Genomic DNA, 18,837 nt, shown 5'->3' with positions numbered 1-18,837 from the left:
GTGGCGCTTCGGTGCTCAAACTGTCTAATAAATACATCCTAAGCCGCCATGATTCAGTAAAGATGTACAGGTTTCGCATTTGGGATACGTAGGTGCTTGATACACCCTGCTCTGTATGAAGCAGTTATACACCCTGTATGAAGCAGTTATACACCCTGTATGACGCAGCCATACACCCTCCACAAAGGGTACCTTCCACGCACATCAAATACTGCAAGTCAACTTTGCGGTGGTAACAAAACGCGTCAAGTTGGACCCTACACAATACCCACATTTGCTTCCCCAACTACAGCTTACGTGTACTTATAGCATGTTCTCTCTTTGTCGATGCGAAACAAACACAGTCGTTTTGCCTAAACTGAAACGTAAAAATGTGACTGTTTCGAGTCGCCAAAAACCCACGAACCTATAGAGACCCAAACGTAGAAAACGTCAATATTATGGAGCTGACGCCGCCGCGAGGGGTGGACGACGCCGCCGCAAGGGGGGCGGACGCCGCCGCCGCCGCGAGGGAGGGGGACGACGACGCGCCGCCGCGAGGTGGGGGGGGGGGGACGACGCCGCCGCCGCGAGGGAGGGGGACGACGACGCGCCGCCGCGAGGTGGGGGGGGGGGGGACGACGCCGCCGCCGCGAGGGAGGGGGACGACGACGCGCCGCCGCGAGGTGGGGGGGGACGACGCCGCCGCCGCGATGGGGGGGGGGGTGGACGCCGCCGCGAGGGAGGGGGACGACGACGCGCCGCCGCGAGGTGGGGGGGGGACGACGCCGCCGCCGCGAGGGAGGGGGACGACGACGCGCCGCCGCGAGGTGGGGGGGGGGGACGACGCCGCCGCCGCGAGGGAGGGGGACGACGACGCGCCGCCGCGAGGTGGGGGGGGACGACGCCGCCGCCGCGATGGGGGGGGGGTGGACGCCGCCGCGAGGGAGGGGGACGACGACGCGCCGCCGCGAGGTGGGGAAGGGGGGAACGACGCCGCCGCCGCGAGGGGGGGGTGGACGCCGCCGCGAGGGTTCACCTGTTTTAAGAAGTCCTCTGGGCAGCTCAGAGTCATTGTTTTAACTAACTATAATTCAGATAGTGCGGTAAATTACATAATAAATTATTTGAATTCAACTCACATCAAGGAATTCATCATTTAAAATTAATAAATTAAACAAATTAATCATTTTAATAATTACGGCTCTATGTGAATTATATTAACAATTAAGCCCCTCACTGTGGGAATTGTGTGGAAGAAATAATTATATAAACAGTCCAATTGCTTTCAAATAAAATAAATAATTAACTTATCCACATAACCCCACAGGGGGACTCGAACATGGAGACACGGGGAGACACAAAGTGTTCCAGAGAGCCACAGATGCATTACAAACAAATTTGTTCAGTGTCAGAGTAGTGAACAAATGGAACACATTAAGAGGTGGTGGAAGCAGGCTCCATACACAATTTCAAATATCGATATGACAAGAGCCCAATAAGCTCTGAAACCTGTACATCAACAGTTGAGAAGCGGGACCAAAGAGCTAAATTCCAACCCCTGGATAGTGCAATCGGGCAAGTACACGCAAACCTTCGTTCCAGATTCCAAGCTTTTCCACAAAAGCAGAAATAGTTGGAGAACCATTCTCTTTGTTGTCGCTATGTGGAAGATATTCCATGCTGTACCCTGATAGATATTTATCACTCGGCTTTGATCTTCCAATGTTATCATTCTGAACCAGATAGACAATATTCAGGGAGAATAATATTGGAGAACTGGAGCTATGCAGAGATACCGCTGGACCACACAATATAGGACTGGAATGCTGGACCACACAATATAGGACTGGAATGCTGGACCACACAATATAGGACTGGAATGCTGGACCAGACAATATAGGACTGGAATGCTCGACCAGACAATATAGGACTGGAATGCTCGACCAGACAATATAGGACTGGAATGCTGGACCAGACAATATAGGACTGGAATGCTCGACCAGACAATATAGGACTGGAATCCTGGACCAGACAATATAGGACTGGAATCCTGGACCAGACAATATAGGACTGGAATCCTGGACCAGACAATATAGGACTGGAATGCTCGACCAGACAATATAGGACTGGAGTGCTGGACCAGACAATATAGGCCTGGAATCCTGGACCAGACAATATAGGACTGGAATCCTGGACCAGACAATATAGGACTGGAAAGCTGGACTTGGCGATTTAGAAACTTACATACTAACATTTTTACTTTAGCTTATTTTACACAAAACTGTCAGCCCGTTCTCTGCATTTGCCACTCCGTAAATACAACTGTTTCTCTTCTCGAACATCAACTCCCTCGCCCACAAAAAACTATCATCTAACAATAACAATCACTAACAAAAATCTCACCTCAAACATCGTAACAATTACGAATCGGATTGGAAGAGGTAGAAAGAATGAAGAGAACAAAAATGTGAAGGTGAGGATACAGAGAAAAGAAGAGAATAAGAGGGATAAGAAATTAATAGAAGACGGGAAGAGGGAGAGGGGATAGAAATGTGAATGACGGGAAGAATTAGAGAAAAAAGAAGGATAGGGCTCCTACCCTTTATTTAGTTAATACAGACAAAAGTGCAAGTGTCTCTTCCTAACAGTTAGGTCTAAGTGATGGTAACCTCGGCCAGTCAAGAGCCTCCCTGTCGGCCTGCAGAGGACTATACAGCATCTGGTCTCCAATGTTGGAGCCTTCGGTAGAGGATCTTCTCAGTCAGGCTACTCGGCTACTTAACTGGAGAGGCCAGGCTAGACCCCGCCTACCACGCGAGTCCACAGTGATCTGCCTATGACACCAAGACAGGCGGCTTGTTTGATTGGGACGAACAAGTGATTGTCTGCAATTATCAGCTTAGCACAACTTCTGGAGGCGACAAGGTCACCTACAGATCTCTTGTTTACATGACCATTAGCAATCCAAGGTGTGACTTATCTATTGTAAGGGACAGACTGGCCGCTACAATTTCCTGTGTGACTTGCCTGCACTCCTATCGGTGAACTTATTAAATAAATCTCATTTGTGTTTCATCACCACAGCCATCACCAACAACATCTCTCTCTCCACCACCTGTCATAACACCACAACCCCCTTCCCCCCCCCCCCGCCCCCAACACTACATTCCTCGCCTCCTAAATCTCTCTCTTCCCCCTCTCACTCTCTCCTCACCGCTCCCCTCCCCCCTACTAAACTGTCCCTCCCTCAACTCCTTCAAAACAGGAAGCTGTAGCATCAATCTTCGACCAGCTTCCTTATCACACATCTTCTCGAGACTCGAGGGAGAAGAATACGTGGAGGAGGGAGGAGTGGGGAGGGAGGAGTGGGGAGGGAGGGGTGGGGAGGGAGGAGTGGGGAGGGAGGAGTGGGGAGGGAGGGGTGGGGAGGGAGGAGTGGGGAGGGAGGGGTGGGGAGGGAGGGGTGGGGAGGGAGGAGTGGGGAGGGAGGAGTGGGGAGGGAGGGGTGGGGAGGGAGGGGTGGGCGAAGGAGCTCCCTTTGTGATGGTCAATCCCTCCATATTTTCAGAGATTTTCTTAGCGTCCGTTGGGTCACTGCGTCTAGATAACTGACCATGTCCTCTCTCCAGTGCAGACACGAGAGCGCACACGCGCGCGCGCGCGCACACACACACACACACACACACACACACACACACACACACACACACACACACACACACACACACACACACACACACACGGAGCGGGCCGGCCGAGCAGACAGCACGCTGGTCACGTGATCCTGTGGTCCCGGGTTCGATCCCGGGCGCCGGGGAGCAACGATGGGCAGAGTTTCTTTTACCCTATGCCCCTGTTACCTAGCAGTAAATAGGTACCTGGGAGTTAGTCAGCTGTCACGGGCTACTTCCTGGTGCGTACTCACCTAATTGTGCTTGCGGGAGTTGAGCTCTGGCTCTTTGGTCCCGCCCCTCAACCGTCAATCAACAAGTGTACAGGTTCCTGAGCCTATTAGGCTCTACGTGTGTGGGGGGGGGGAGTAGTAGTAGTAGAAACAGTTGATTGACAGTTGAGAGGCGGGCCGAAAGAGCAGAGCTCAACCCCCGCAAGCACAACTAGGTGAATACACCGTTCTCTGACAAGAGAGAGGAAGCACAAATATCACAAGAGCAAGCGCAAAGGAAAATCAGCCCAAATAAACAGACGTTCCAGATATTACACATTGCAAAAATAAACCCAGACCCCATTATCCTTGACAACAGCCCGATCCAAAACGCGGAGGTTGGCAGAATACTGGGACTCATGATCAATAGAACACGGATAACAATTCACGTAAGGCAAATTAAACAAAGCCAAAGTAGCCTTAGGAAAACTGAAGAGATTCCGAATCCTCCGTACAAGCATACAGATCCACCTATATAAGGCTCTAGTTCGGCCGCATCTAGAGTATCCTCCAGTACCACTACACACCATAAAGAAAACTAACATGCAGAGACTACAAGCTGTGCAAAACAAGGCGCTAAGGAGAGCAGCAAAACACCGTCCACCATATGATCAGACAATCCAGGAGCTCCATGAACTCCTGAACATACAGCCACTAAACATCAGACTGCAGCACCAAGCCATCAGGGTGTGGAACACCATCGAAATGTTTAGAGGACCCAATGTTAGAGGACCCAATGTTAGAGGACCCAATGTTAGAGGACCCAATGTTAGAAAGATTGCTCCAAGATGAGACGCCCCGCTCCCACAGCTGGTGGCCCAAGAGCCTCGATTTACTAGATGAAAACCCCGCCCCACAGTATATAATTCCCAGATAAAATACTGACCAGAAATCCCTCTCAATAATAATAAAACAAATTGTGCATATATATATATATATATATATATATATATATATATATATATATATATATATATATATATATATATATATATATATATATTATACATATATTCAATATATAATAATAATAAAACAAATAGCCTTAAACAGAACATGTGCGGAAGCATCAGTGTGTGTATATATGTTACACATTATTCAATTATAGACTTCCACATATGCTGAACCACATGTTTAGACCCTCACACACACACACACACACACAGCTCCCTGACAAGAGAGAGCAAACTTAACTTAGCTGCCAACACCCACACATCGTGTCAGCAAGGCGGACAGCCCGACTGCTTTCATAACTCTCACTGTATTTCCCATTTCCAAACTTTCCCTTCACCTGTGCCTCTACATTCTCTCTATTACCCCCCCCCCCCCCACTCCCAAAAAAGCTCAGTCTGCTCCTTGACTACCAATCCCTCTCTCGCTACAACCCTTGGGTCCTGTGTGCGAGTTATTCCTTACTTCTGCAGATTACATTCCCAGTTATCCCAGCCTGTTTTTTCAATTTTGTTGATGAGTCTTTTATTGGTTGAGACTGGAAATCTGGCAAGCTGCAACCCACTCAACCTTCCATCCTTCCTTCTCTCCCCCTCCCCCCTCCCCCCCTCCCCCTCTCTCCCCCTCCCCCTCTCTCCCCCTCCCCCTCTCTCCCCCTCCCCCTCTTTCCCCCCCCCCTCTCCCTCATGCCGTGTCTTGGTCACTGGGTTACAAAGTTAACTGTGAACATGACAGCAACAGTAATACGACTAGTAATTCCCTTCACAAGGCGGACCTGATCATGTAAACTAATCCACGAGAAAATATAAAGTTCTTCAAAAATGATAAAATTTTAGTGTAAGCTTTTAAAATATAATTTTTTTCATTCTAATAAAAAAAAAACATTTAAAATGCAAGAAAACTGAGATAGTAACAAATACAAAATTACATGAAAAATATACAAATACTAGCCGGTACAGGATGACATTATTATGAAAAAAACATTCTTCTCTCATTAGTGTGAAGAAAATGCATAAATCAACATTGTGAAGGTCATACATCACGATCGAGTTTCTTTGAAGGAAAGAATGAAGAAAATTTTTAATTTCGTTGATTTAAGACGAGACGGCCTTGGACTCGGATTCAATCAAGAATTTACACAACTATTTACGAAACCTGTACATCTTTCTTCAATCATGGCGGTTTTGTTTACATTTATTAAACAGTTTACGAGTTCCGAAACACTACGAGCTTGTCTATAACAAAAATAATCGTAGGTTGTGAAGGTTCCAAGCTCGTAAGCTGTTCAATAGACGTAAACAACGCCAAGATGTACAGGTTTCGTTAATGTTTGCGTAAAAGCTTTATGAATCCTATCCCAGGTCAAGGGTAATGAGAGGATCTATCAAATGGTCAAGCTGAAATAGACAGCTCACTCCAGCTTAAACGCTTGAGTACAAAGGTGTTGAGGGGAAGTCGAGAAGACTCCTGACAATATTACTGTCTACGAGGTTTAGTCTCCATTAGACACATTAGTTCAAAATCTGAACAAGGAGATTACATCAAGATCTTCACAAGTGCCCGTGGGTTGGTGCCGACAATCTACGGCAGCTGCTTACCCCGCTGAACCTACTGCAGCTGTAAACCCCGCTGAACTTACTGCAGCTGTAAACCCCGCTGAACCTACTGCAGCTGTAAACCCCGCTGAACCTACAGTTGCAACTGAAGCAACCCAGAAGTCGACGACTTGTCATCCACCACTGTCTGCTCCAGCTCCACCCACAGTACATGCATCCACGGAACCTTCTACACCTGCAACAAGACCTGCTGCTGTTTTTCAACCATCAAGAGCTCAACCTCCACGATCCACCACCTCTGCTTTTTACTCATCCGATTCATCAGGTGAGGACGTCGCGGTGGGAACACCATCTTCACCTTCACGGAAATGCCACTACTCGCCTGCCGATTTCCTTCACGACACTACACAGTCAACCTCCAACAACAGCACCACAATGTCAACACGAAGTCAGACCGACAAGCACAAGAAGATCAAAGATCAGAGTTTGCTGAAATCATAAAAAAAACACCACAACTGACGAAATTAACTAACATCAACACCTGCCATCAACCTTCAACTACCATCAACTGCCAGTTGCTTGCGAGCCCAGCCCCTGTGTGTACTGCAAATGACACCCGACTCAACTCTACTACACTCTTTTCAAGTTGAAGTCCGCGGTGGTTGGGCCTCCGTTCTTTCATCTTCCCTCTTTGCCTCGTCTCCAGTTCCTCGCACAAGATTTCTGCATCCTCGCCCCGTTCTTCCATCCCCTCCTTGCCAGCTCTACGGACATTTTCAAGGTTCAAGGAGATTACATCACATGAGACCAGGAGGCATGGCAGGATGTGCAGAATACCCCCGTTGAAGAGCAGAGGTGCAACAGGTACTCTGAGAGAGAACTATCAACATCAGAGGCCCGAGACTGTTCAACACACTTCCACTACACATAAGGGGCATAACTGGCCGATCCCTCGCAAGAGTTCAAAAGAGAACTTGTTAAACACCTCCAAAGGATACCTGATCAACCAGGCTGTGATTCATACGTCAGACTGCAAGCAGCCGCGTCCAACAGCCTGGTTGACCAGTCCAGCAACGAGGGCCTGGTCGATGACCGGTACCTCAACAAGGTAGACACTAGGTAGGTAGATAGATAGATACCTGCTTGATACCTGGTTGATGGGGTTCTGGGAGTTCTTCTACTCCCCAAGCCCGGCCCGAGGCCAGGCTTGACTTGTCCTCTTGTCCCATGGAGATACTCTCAGCGAGGTCGTAACTGATTAATATCCATTATTAGTAACCGAGGAAAGGAAGTTTAGGCTTCCCCTGTGCCTTGTGAAGTCAACTAATAATCGGAAACATATAGACCGAAGGAAGAAAACTTTCAGGGGAAAGCGCCAAGCCACAACGCCTATATAGCACGTGGAAGGGGTCAGGATAAGGATCTGGGATGGGACGAGGGGAAAGGAATAGTACCCAACCACTTGGACGGTCGGGGATTGAACGCCTACTTGCATGAAGCGAAACCGTCGCTCTACCGTCCAGCCCGAGTGAGAGGGGCTACACATATGGACTGAGCCCTTAAGATTCCTTGATCATTTTGCCGCTGCCTTTATTGCCTGTCCATTTTGGGTCTTAAGAAAGTGAGGGGGAAGGGGTGAGGAATGTGTGGGTTGCATCTTGCCAGATTTCGAGTCACAGCCGTCCAAGTGCCCAAACACTTGGACGGTCGGGAACTGAACGCCGACCTGCATGAACGGAGCGTCACTCGTCCAGCCCTAGTTGTTGGGCACCATTCCTTTACCGCGTCCATTCCTAATCCTTATCCTGAATCCCTTCCAAGTGTTATATAGTAGCAAAAGAAATAGCTGCATGCATCCTTGCAAACTTTATATGTTTAGAGGCTGTTGCGTTAAAGAACTAAATAGTTTAGTGACTCAGAACACAAGACGACTGCCTGGTTGTCTTTTGAACGCAAGATTCAACCAAGAGTAGTAGTTATGGACGAGGTTGAGTCCATCTTTGGGACACGCAATGACAGAACTTGAGAGACCGCACTCAACATAAAACAAATATTTTTAACGCAAATGAAAGGGATGACCTCTTATCTTGAGATGATTTCGGGGCTTTAGTGTCCCCGCGGCCCGGTCCTCGACCAGGCATTCACCCCCAGGAAGCAGCCCGTGACAGCTGACTAACACCCAGGTACTATTTTACTGCTAGGTAACAGGGGCATAGGGTGAAAGAAACTCTGCCCATTGTTTTTCGCCGGTGCCTGGGATCGGACCCAGGACCACAGGATCACAAGTACAGCGTGCTGTCCGCTCGGCCGTCCGGCTCCCTAACCTCAGACATTTTTGGGCAGAGTATTTTCTGTTATAGTGTGTCTTGGTTGTGATAGCTTGCCTAGAGGGCCTGTGGAGAGGGGCCCCTGGGGGAATAGATTTAAGAGAGCAGGATTAGAGAAGATGCCGTTTAGCCGAGATTCGCAACATTTAAGCTGGAGTCAGCTGTAGAGTGTAAGCTTTACCCTGTGTAACACCACTGATAAAGTTACTTGTTTACCTCGCCCCAAAGCCCTCACTAGCTCCTACATTCATTTACAATTACATTACCCAGCGTCGTATGGTTTGTACACCAGCGTCCTCACCCACCAAATGTTCTACTCGAGTCCATTGTTCACGATTTGCACATTTCGATGTTTGGCTTTGTTAATTAAATGTGATCTTAATATACAGTCCTGGGAATGTTTCAACTTCAAAACAAAATGAGTTTAATCACTGAAGGATGAGGAAATATCGCTGACGATGAAGTAACAGTTAATAGCTGTAAATAAAGCAAGATAATTCAGTGTAAATAAAGAACCCGGAAAATTGACACTGAAGCATAAGGAATGTCGCCGCTGGAACAAAAATTAACTAATGCATTTCCATCGAATTTGGAAAATTGAATTATGTCCCTCTGTTCTTATCTAGGTCAATTTCACGATACTGCTTTAGATTATTATTTAAAGACTAATGCCCCTCTCTTCCTAAAACCTATTCCATTCCATTCTCTTCCTCCCTCCCTCCCTCCCTCTCACCCGTAGTTAAATGGTCAAGCATTTATTTCAGGCGTCTGATATCATGAAGTCTCTTCGTTGGGGTAATGTAATATCTTGAAATAATTGTTAACGGAGTAGTTATCAACACGGCCGATAGTACTGGAGAAGTGGACGTCTTTGTGGGTGAGGCGGACTCGTGGAAGGGTTGAGCTTGGCTCTCGGCCCGGGCTCTCCTTCCCCGTATACTTCCTTCCCTCCCTTGCCTTCTCCCCCTTCTTCCCTCGCCTTCTCTCTCCCCGTCCCTCCCTGTTCCTCCCTCCCTCCCTAGCCTTCTCTCCCTCCCCCCCCCACGCCTTCTCTCCCTCTCCCCCCCCCTCCCACGCCTTCTCTCCCTCCCTCCCTCCCTCCCTCCCTCCCTCCCTCCTACGCCTTCTCTCCCTCCCTCCCTCCCACGCCTTCTCTCCCTCCCTCCCTCCCACGCCTTCTCTCTCTCCCTCCCTCCCTCCCACGCCTTCTCTCCCTCCCTCCCACGCCTTCTCTCCCTCCCTCCCTCCCACGCCTTCTCTCCCTCCCTCCCTCCCACGCCTTCTCTCCCTCCCTCCCTCCCTCGCCTTCTCTCCCTCCCCCCCCACGCCTTCTCTCCCTCTCTCCCCCCCCCCTCCCACGCCTTCTCTCCCTCCCTCCCACGCCTTCTCTCCCTCCCTCCCTCCCACGCCTTCTCTCCCTCCCTCCCTCCCCAGTGTTCTCCCCCACGGTCGCTAAGCCAAACGTTACGAGATCTCCAATGCTCTTATTCAGCATATTAAAATTTCTCCACAATGTGCACCAAATTTCAGTAACAGAGTATCGTTGTAAAATTTACATTTTTCGGAGCTGGGAGACGCGATGAGAGGGAGAAAGAGGACAAAGGGAATGGGATAGAGAGGGAGGTGAAAGGAGGCGGAAGAGGAAGAAAGAAAGGAGACAGAGTGAGGCCAAGAATAACAAGACATGGGCCAAGTTGAAACAAGAAAACTCGTCTACAAAAGTGAAAGAAATACACTCAGAACTTTTGAGGAAATTCAATTTGCGAAAAGACGAAAGGAATCAAATAGACAACATAAGTACTCACCTAGTTGTTAAGTGTGTACTCACTTAGTTGTACTCACCTAGTTGTGTTTGCGGGGGTTAAGCTTTGGCTCTCTGGCCCCGCCTCTCAACTGTCAATCAACTGGTGTACAGATTCCTGAGCCTATTGGGCTCTATCATATCTACATTTGAAACTGTGTATGGAGTCTGCCTCCACCACATCACTGCCTAATGAATTCCACTTGTTAACTACTGACACTGAAAAAGTTCTTTCTAACGTCCCTGTGGCTCATTTGGGTACTCAGTTTACACTTGTGTCCCCTTGTTCGTGTTCCACCTATGCTAAATAGTTTGTCTTTTTCCACTGTCAATTCCTCTGAGAATTTTGTAGGTGGTTATCATGTCTCCCCTTACTGTTCTATCTTCCAGGGACACGAGATTTAGTTCCCGTAGCCTTTCCTCGTAGCTCATACCTCTCAGTTCTGGTACTAGCCTGATCGCATACCACTGAATCTTCTCTAATCTTGTGTGCGCGAGAGCGTATTTTGTATATACTTTTTGTGCTTGCAGGGTCGAGCTCTGGGTCCCAGCCTTTCTAAACCTGTGTGGTGTGTGTGTGTGTACGCCTATTTATGCCTGCAGGATCAAGCTTTAGTTCTTGGACCTCGCCTTTCCAGCCGTCGGTTATCTAATTTAATTACGTATTTCTCTATCACATCTGCTAACCAATCAGGGAAGCGTGGTCAAATTCCTGTATTCACTTAGTTGTATTCACCTAGTTTTTCTTGCGGGGGGTGAGCTCTGCTCTTTGGGCCCCACCTCTCACCTGTTAATCAATCAACTGTTACTAACTAATGTTCCCCCCCCCACACACACACACCCTCCCCCCCCCAGAAAGCAGCTCCGTAACAGCTGTCTAACTCCCAGGTACCTATTTACTGCTAGGTAACAGGCGCATCAGGATGAAAGAAACTTTGCCCATTTGTTTCTGCCTGGTCCGGGAATCGAACCCGGGCCACAGAATTACGAGCCCTGCGCGCTGTCCACTCAGCTACCAGACCCCCAATGTGTGTGTGGATCCCCTCCCATGTTGGAATATGTGGAAATGAACGAGCAGATGTGCTGGCTGCTGAAGGCGCTGAAGGAGACCATATTGAATATTTCATACCCAAGTACAAATACGCCTCTACAAATTAAGAGGTATTATCAGGCAACATCACAGTGACAAGGTAACTGAGGAAAGGAGGATAGAAGAACAAAGCAGTCAATCTGTACGGTGGTACACAATGTCGTCGCATCTGGCAACCCCAATCATTATGGACTAAGGGTAGATGGCCGCGGGAGAGAATTAGTAATAGCGAGAATTCGTCTTAGATACAAATATCCATGGAGACCTGGGATGGAAACAAGCAAACAAGCAGTTGAGCAGAGGAGTTGCAGAATCTGCAGTGACAGTGATGGACACCGCCTTGACCACTACCTAAGATAATATGAACATCGAAGAAACATAAGGAATGTGTAGAATAATAATCCCCACATTGTTTGAGCTAGGATAACACTGTCAAATATAAATACTGTAAGGTAACTTATTAAATGATTCCCCCCCATTTTGCACCCGCAAGATAACGTTAATTTTAGGGGTTGGCTAATGTTAATTTTCTTGTTTGAGAAGCTGCTCACTTGAGACAGTGAAACAAGTCTCAGCTATGTCTGGGTACAAGTGACAGGATGAACAAGTCACTTTGCGGTGTGTCCCTCACAGGAAGAGTGACGCTGCCCAATATCCTGCAAGTGGACACACCGCCACGAGTGGCGCTGCCCAATACTGTTACTATGGCGGTGTGCCCACTCACAGGATGAGTGGCGCTGCCTAATACTGTCACTATGGCGGTGTGTCCACTCACAGGATGAGTGGCGCTGCCCAATACTGTCACTATGGCGGTGTGTCCACTCACAGGATGAGTGGCGCTGCCCAATACTGTTACTATGGCGGTGTGTCCACTCACAGGATGAGTGGCGCTGCCCAATACTGTCACTATGGCGGTGTGTCTACTCACAGGATGAGTGGCGCTGCCCAATACTGTCACTATGGCGGTGTGTCTACTCACAGGATGAGTGGCGCTGCCCAATACTGTCACTATGGCCTGGCCCTTAAGGTGTTTGTAAGTGGAAGAATTCTAACAATCTAATCCAGGGGTGGAGAGTCTGTAGACATTTACGGTGCTCGGGGCGGCCATTGGAAAGTACTTTGAAATTCGCGTGAAATGCTGGTGAAGCCTTATATAGTGAAGCAATAGCTTTATTATACATCTCGGCTGAAAACTTGCCATACTTTAGTAGACCTTAAAATCAAAACCTTCTTCCTCGGACTATTTGCAAAATGGATTAAAATAAAGTTGACGGAATGTTTACAATTTGATACGATCACATCTCGTTAAACGACAACATTTAGATTCCTTAGAAACGTTTCAAATGGTTTCTCGGTGAGCCAGGAGCGGCTGTCTGTACACCGCCATAACTAGAAACGTTTAAAAGGAGAAGGTAACTATCAAGGGAAATCGCCAAGCCACTACGACTAAATAGCACTGGGAAGGGGGTCAGAATAAGGATTTGGGATGGGACGGAGGATGGGATGGGACGGGGAAGGAATGGAACATTGAAACAAAAATGGTGTTTATTACCTCATAACTGAACATGCCTCACATAATCTATGGAAAATATTGTAATAACTTCAACGTATGACAATACACAACACTTAAATACAAAACACAATACACAGCCATATACTACAGAAAGTTAAATACATGAATTACGTAAAATACAACTTCACCTACGCGGGGGACACTAAAGCCCCGAAATCATCTCAAGATAACCTCTCAAGATAACCCTAAAATTATGCCAAAGAAATCTTCTATTCAGAAAATATTTCCCTTCCCATTTATCTATAATACTGTGTATTTAAGTGCAGAAGTGCTATCGGAGGTTCAACTGTAAGCCCTTGTAATATAACACGATGGTTGACAGCACATTAGAGTCGTGCTCTGCACTCTGCGGCCTCGTCGGGTCTTCACTCGGGACAATATGGTGTGAGAAAGCTTCGCACCGCTGGTCTGTTTAGTCAGTGTTGTAAAGTAATGTAGTGTAGGGGGTGTGGACGGTGTATAGTGTAGGGGGTATGGACGGTGTATAGTGTAGGGGGTATGGACGGTGTATAGTGTAGGGGGTATGGACGGTGTATAGTGTAGGGGGTATGGATGGTGTATAGTGTAGGGGGGTATGGACGGTGTATAGTGTAGGGGGTGTGGACGGTGTATAGTGTAGGGGGTATGGATGGTGTATAGTGTAGGGGGTATGGACGGTGTATAGTGTAGGGGGGTATGGACGGTGTATAGTGTAGGGGGTATGGACGGTGTATAGTGTAGGGGGGTATGGACGGTGTATAGTGTAGGGGGTATGGACGGTGTATAGTGTGGGGGGTATGGACGGTGTATAGTGTGGGGGGTGTGGGCGGTGTATAGTGTAGCGGGTGTGGACGGTGTATAGTGTAGGGGGTGTGGACGGTGTATAGTGTAGGGGGTATGGTGCTGTATAGTGTAGGGGGTGTGGACGGTGTATAGTGTAGAGGGTATGGACGGTGTATAGTGTAGGGGGGTATGGACGGTGTATAGTGTAGGGGGTATGGACGGTGTATAGTGTAGGGGGGTATGGACGGTGTATAGTGTAGGGGGTATGGACGGTGTATAGTGTAGGGGGGTATGGACGGTGTATAGTGTAGGGGGTATGGACGGTGTATAGTGTAGGGAGTATGGACGGTGTATAGTGTAGGGGGTATGGACGGTGTATAGTGTAGGGGGTATGGACGGTGTATAGTGTAGGGGGTATGGACGGTGTATAGTGTAGGGGGTGTGGACGGTGTATAGTGTAGGGGGTATGGATGGTGTATAGTGTAGGGGGTATGGACGGTGTATAGTGTAGGGGGGTATGGACGGTGTATAGTGTAGGGGGTATGGACGGTGTATAGTGTAGGGGGGTATGGACGGTGTATAGTGTAGGGGGTATGGACGGTGTATAGTGTGGGGGGTATGGACGGTGTATAGTGTGGGGGGTGTGGGCGGTGTATAGTGTAGCGGGTGTGGACGGTGTATAGTGTAGGGGGTGTGGACGGTGTATAGTGTAGGGGGTATGGTGCTGTATAGTGTAGGGGGTGTGGACGGTGTATAGTGTAGAGGGTATGGACGGTGTATAGTGTAGGGGGGTATGGACGGTGTATAGTGTAGGGGGTATGGACGGTGTATAGTGTAGGGGGGTATGGACGGTGTATAGTGTAGGGGGTATGGACGGTGTATAGTGTAGGGGGGTATGGACGGTGTATAGTGTAGGGGGTATGGACGGTGTATAGTGTAGGGAGTATGGACGGTGTATAGTGTAGGGGGTATGGACGGTGTATAGTGTAGGGGGTATGGACGGTGTATAGTGTAGGGGGTATGGACGGTGTATAGTGTAGGGGGTGTGGACGGTGTATAGTGTAGGGGGTATGGACGGTGTATAGTGTAGGGGGGTATGGACGGTGTATAGTGTAGGGGGTATGGACGGTGTATAGTGTAGGGGGGTATGGACGGTGTATAGTGTAGGGGGTATGGACGGTGTATAGTGTAGGGGGTGTGGACGGTGTATAGTGTAGGGGGTGTGGACGGTGTATAGTGTAGGGGGTATGGACGGTGTATAGTGTAGGGGGTATGGACGCTGTATAGTGTAGGGGTATGGACGGTGTATAGTGTAGGGGGGTATGGCCGGTGTATAGTGTAGGGGGTATGGACGGTGTATAGTGTAGGGGGTATGGACGGTGTATAGTGTAGGGGGTATGGACGGTGTATAGTGTAGGGGGGTATGGACGGTGTATAGTGTAGGGGGTATGGACGGTGTATAGTGTAGGGGGTATGAACGGTGTATAGTGTAGGGGGTATGGACGGTGTATAGTGTAGGGGGTGTGGACGGTGTATAGTGTAGGGGGTGTGGACGGTGTATAGTGTAGGGGGTATGGACGGTGTATAGTGTAGGGGGTATGGACGGTGTATAGTGTAGGGGGTATGGACGGTGTATAGTGTAGGGGGTATGGACGGTGTATAGTGTAGGGGGTATGGACGGTGTATAGTGTAGGGGTATGGACGGTGTATAGTGTAGGGGGTATGGACGCTGTATAGTGTAGGGGTATGGACGGTGTATAGTGTAGGGGGTATGGACGGTGTATAGTGTAGGGGGTATGGACGGTGTATAGTGTAGGGGGTGTGGACGGTGTATAGTGTAGGGGGTGTGGACGGTGTATAGTGTAGGGGGTATGGACGGTGTATAGTGTAGGGGGTATGGACGGTGTATAGTGTAGGGGGTATGGACGGTGTATAGTGTAGGGGGTATGGACGGTGTATAAGTAGGGGGTATGGACGGTGTATAGTGTAGGGGGTATGGACGCTGTATAGTGTAGGGGTATGGACGGTGTATAGTGTAGGGGGGTGTTACGTACTCCTAGCAGAATACGTATATAAATTTAAAATAAATATTATTTTATTTTATCATTGCATGTATATGTACACACATTGTGTTTTGGGTAAATTGTCGTGTGGTTTGGCAGCGTCAGTGGTCAGGAGAGCGGTTGTCTCTGCACACGTCTATTACTTGATTGATACGGGAAAGCTGGACCTGTTCAGTTTGAGAGTTCCAGATGTCACTTTTATTTAGTTAGAAAATGTTTCATATACTGTAATTAAACAGGTGTCATTATACTTATATATTTTGTAAGCAACTATTATATGTAACTTGCAGTCTTATGTGTTTTGAGAACAAGTGGTTGTTCAATTAGTTTATAATATTAAAAAGTCCTTAGTTTCCATCCCTCATCCTGGGATGAGGCAGACGGGAGGTGAGAATGTGGGTGGCGACAGAGCGAGAGTTCAGTAGCTTCGGGGAACTAGGAGGAGTAACAAGTGTGAGATAAGTCTGTTATTATTCATTTGTTGCCATAATTACTATTATATATATTGTGACATGACTATACAATCATATTCTATAAGTTAACTTTACCATCTGTGTTTTTATATTATACTGTTTTGAATATATAGCTATCATATTGTGTATCTATTCTTCAGTCCTAAATGAAGATTCTATTTTATGCTCATTACCAATTCAAGGGGTTATACTGGTGATTCGCTATTGAGAACAGCAGTTGTGTCGTATCCCTAGACTTATTAAAGTTTGGCTGCTGTAGGATCACGAGCCGTAACGTACGATAGGTAACAAAGAGTTATGGGGGCCTGTGCCGGGAAATATCGTTCCCACTTTAACTTAACTATGCTAATCTAACCTTGCCTTCCTAGGTACCAGTGTCAAGTGTCTGTGTGTTTCTTAAGAATTATTCCATGTGCCAAGCAAGCCTTCCTGTGTGTCAAGTAACAACGTTTCACGATTTTGAGGTAAGTCATCCTATATATTTTGTTTGTGCAGTGAGGCCAAGCGAATTTTCAGTGTGGTGACAATTTTACAGTGAAGTGTAGTGCAGTGCCATTATTTTAATTAATTTTGTGAATCAAGTGCCAAGTGTTAGTAACGATGGAGGAGAAAGTTGCAGCGTTGGTGGCTCACCCAGACTTTGAAGGGATTCAGAACCTTAAAAAGACTGAGTTAATACAAATGGCAAATCATTTGGATTTGACCGCCAGCAATAGAATGGTTAAAGCCCAAATATTGAAAGTCATTGTGACGCATTTTGTTGAGAATGGGGAGTTAGGTGAAGAAATTCTAGAGGAGTTAAGAGAGGAGTCGAGTGATCAGATGACGTTAAAGCGTCTTGAGTTAGAAGCTCGCCAATTAGAGCTTGAAGCTCAAAAAGAACAGAAAATATTAGAGGCTGAAGCTCGTCAAAGAGAGATTGAAGCTCAACAGCAACAGCAAATATTAGAGGCTGAAGCTCAGCAAAGAGAGCTTGAGACTAGGCGTTTAGAAATTGCGGTACAGTTGCAAATAGAAGCCACAAAGAAGCAACAAGCCGAGGAACAAACTAGGCAATTAGAGATTCAACAACAAATGGCTGACACTAACTTCAGGCTTGAAGCACAGCGTATGGCAGCTGGGCATGGAAATACTAGTAATGTTTCAACAAATAGTGATAATAATCCCATCAGGATGAATAAGTATATAGAGTTGCCCAAGTTCAATGAGGAGGATCCTGAGGTTTTCTTTGCACATTTTTATAAAATTGCCATCAGTATGAACTGGCCAAGGGATCAGTGGGTAGCCATTATGCAGTCTCAATTTAAGGGGCGTAGTCAGGAGGTTTTCACATCCCTACCTGACTCTCATAGTTTTGATTATGATTTTGTAAAGAAAAGCATCTTAAATGCTTATCAACTAAATCCAGAGGCACACAGGCAAAAGTTCAGAAATCTAAGGAGGACAAGTGATCAGACAATAGCAGATTTTACTCGTCAGAAGACGAAATTTTGTAACAGATGGTTAAAGTCACTTCCAGTCACTGATTTTGATGCTCTAAAGAATCTTCTTATAATGGAAGAAGTATTGTCATGTCTCCCAGACCAGTTGTCTACTTTTATGGCAGAACAAAAGAATGTAACAGACATTGATGAGCTGTCAAAGCTCGCGGATGAGCATGAGTTGCTGACTAAGGCCCCGTTTACGGCCACTTCACCTAAGTCTAGTCGTAGAGTAAATTATAATGCTCACCGAACTCCTTATCAGAATCCATCCAGTCCTAGTACTCCAGTTACTCCCATGAGCTCTTCTCTTACAAAACCTAATCCTGCTACTTCATTGTCAGGAATGTCAAATAATAATAAGGTTATTTCTAAACCTACAGTTGGTTCTACCAGTGTGTCCACTGTAAGGTCCTGTTCCCATTGTAAGAGAAAAGGCCATGGAATTCATTCATGTTTTATATTGCACCCTGAGTTACGACCAACTGGTCTCATTTATTGCAGAGGTGTGCAAAATAAACTTACTAATAAACATGTAACTGTAAACCCCAATTGGGTGAAACAGTATTCACCATATATGTCTTCAGGTGAAGTCTTGTGTATTAATGGAAAGTGGAAGCCAGTGGTTATTCTTCGTGATACAGGTGCTTCCCAAACCATAATTTCATCCAGTATTCTTTCTGATGTTGAAAAGAGAGAGACAGGAAAGTTTGTTGTTCTTCAGAGTGTTGCAGGATGTAAAACTGTACCTCTAATAGACATTAATTTCAGATCCACCATTACACCACGTTTATGCACTGTGGGTGTTAGTACACAGTTGCCCATCCCAGGTGTG

At 47.2% G+C, this 18,837-nt stretch overlaps 1 protein-coding gene across 1 annotated transcript; it reads left to right on the top strand.

Moving 5' to 3' along the window:
• The first annotated feature begins 440 nt into the window (after positions 1-440).
• On the top strand, positions 441-6,933 carry LOC138373183 (uncharacterized). Its single transcript, XM_069339212.1, has 2 exons — positions 441-540; positions 6,383-6,933. Exons 1-2 carry the CDS (start codon positions 441-443, stop codon positions 6,931-6,933), a joined length of 651 nt encoding a protein of 216 aa, XP_069195313.1.
• The last annotated feature ends 11,904 nt before the right edge of the window (positions 6,934-18,837 follow it).

Source organism: Procambarus clarkii, chromosome 41 (genome assembly GCF_040958095.1).
Source record: "Procambarus clarkii isolate CNS0578487 chromosome 41, FALCON_Pclarkii_2.0, whole genome shotgun sequence".
NCBI classification, from domain to species: Eukaryota; Metazoa; Arthropoda; class Malacostraca; order Decapoda; family Cambaridae; genus Procambarus; species Procambarus clarkii.
The sequence above is the reverse complement of the archived record's forward strand: the minus strand, read 5'-3'. Positions and strand labels throughout refer to the sequence as shown.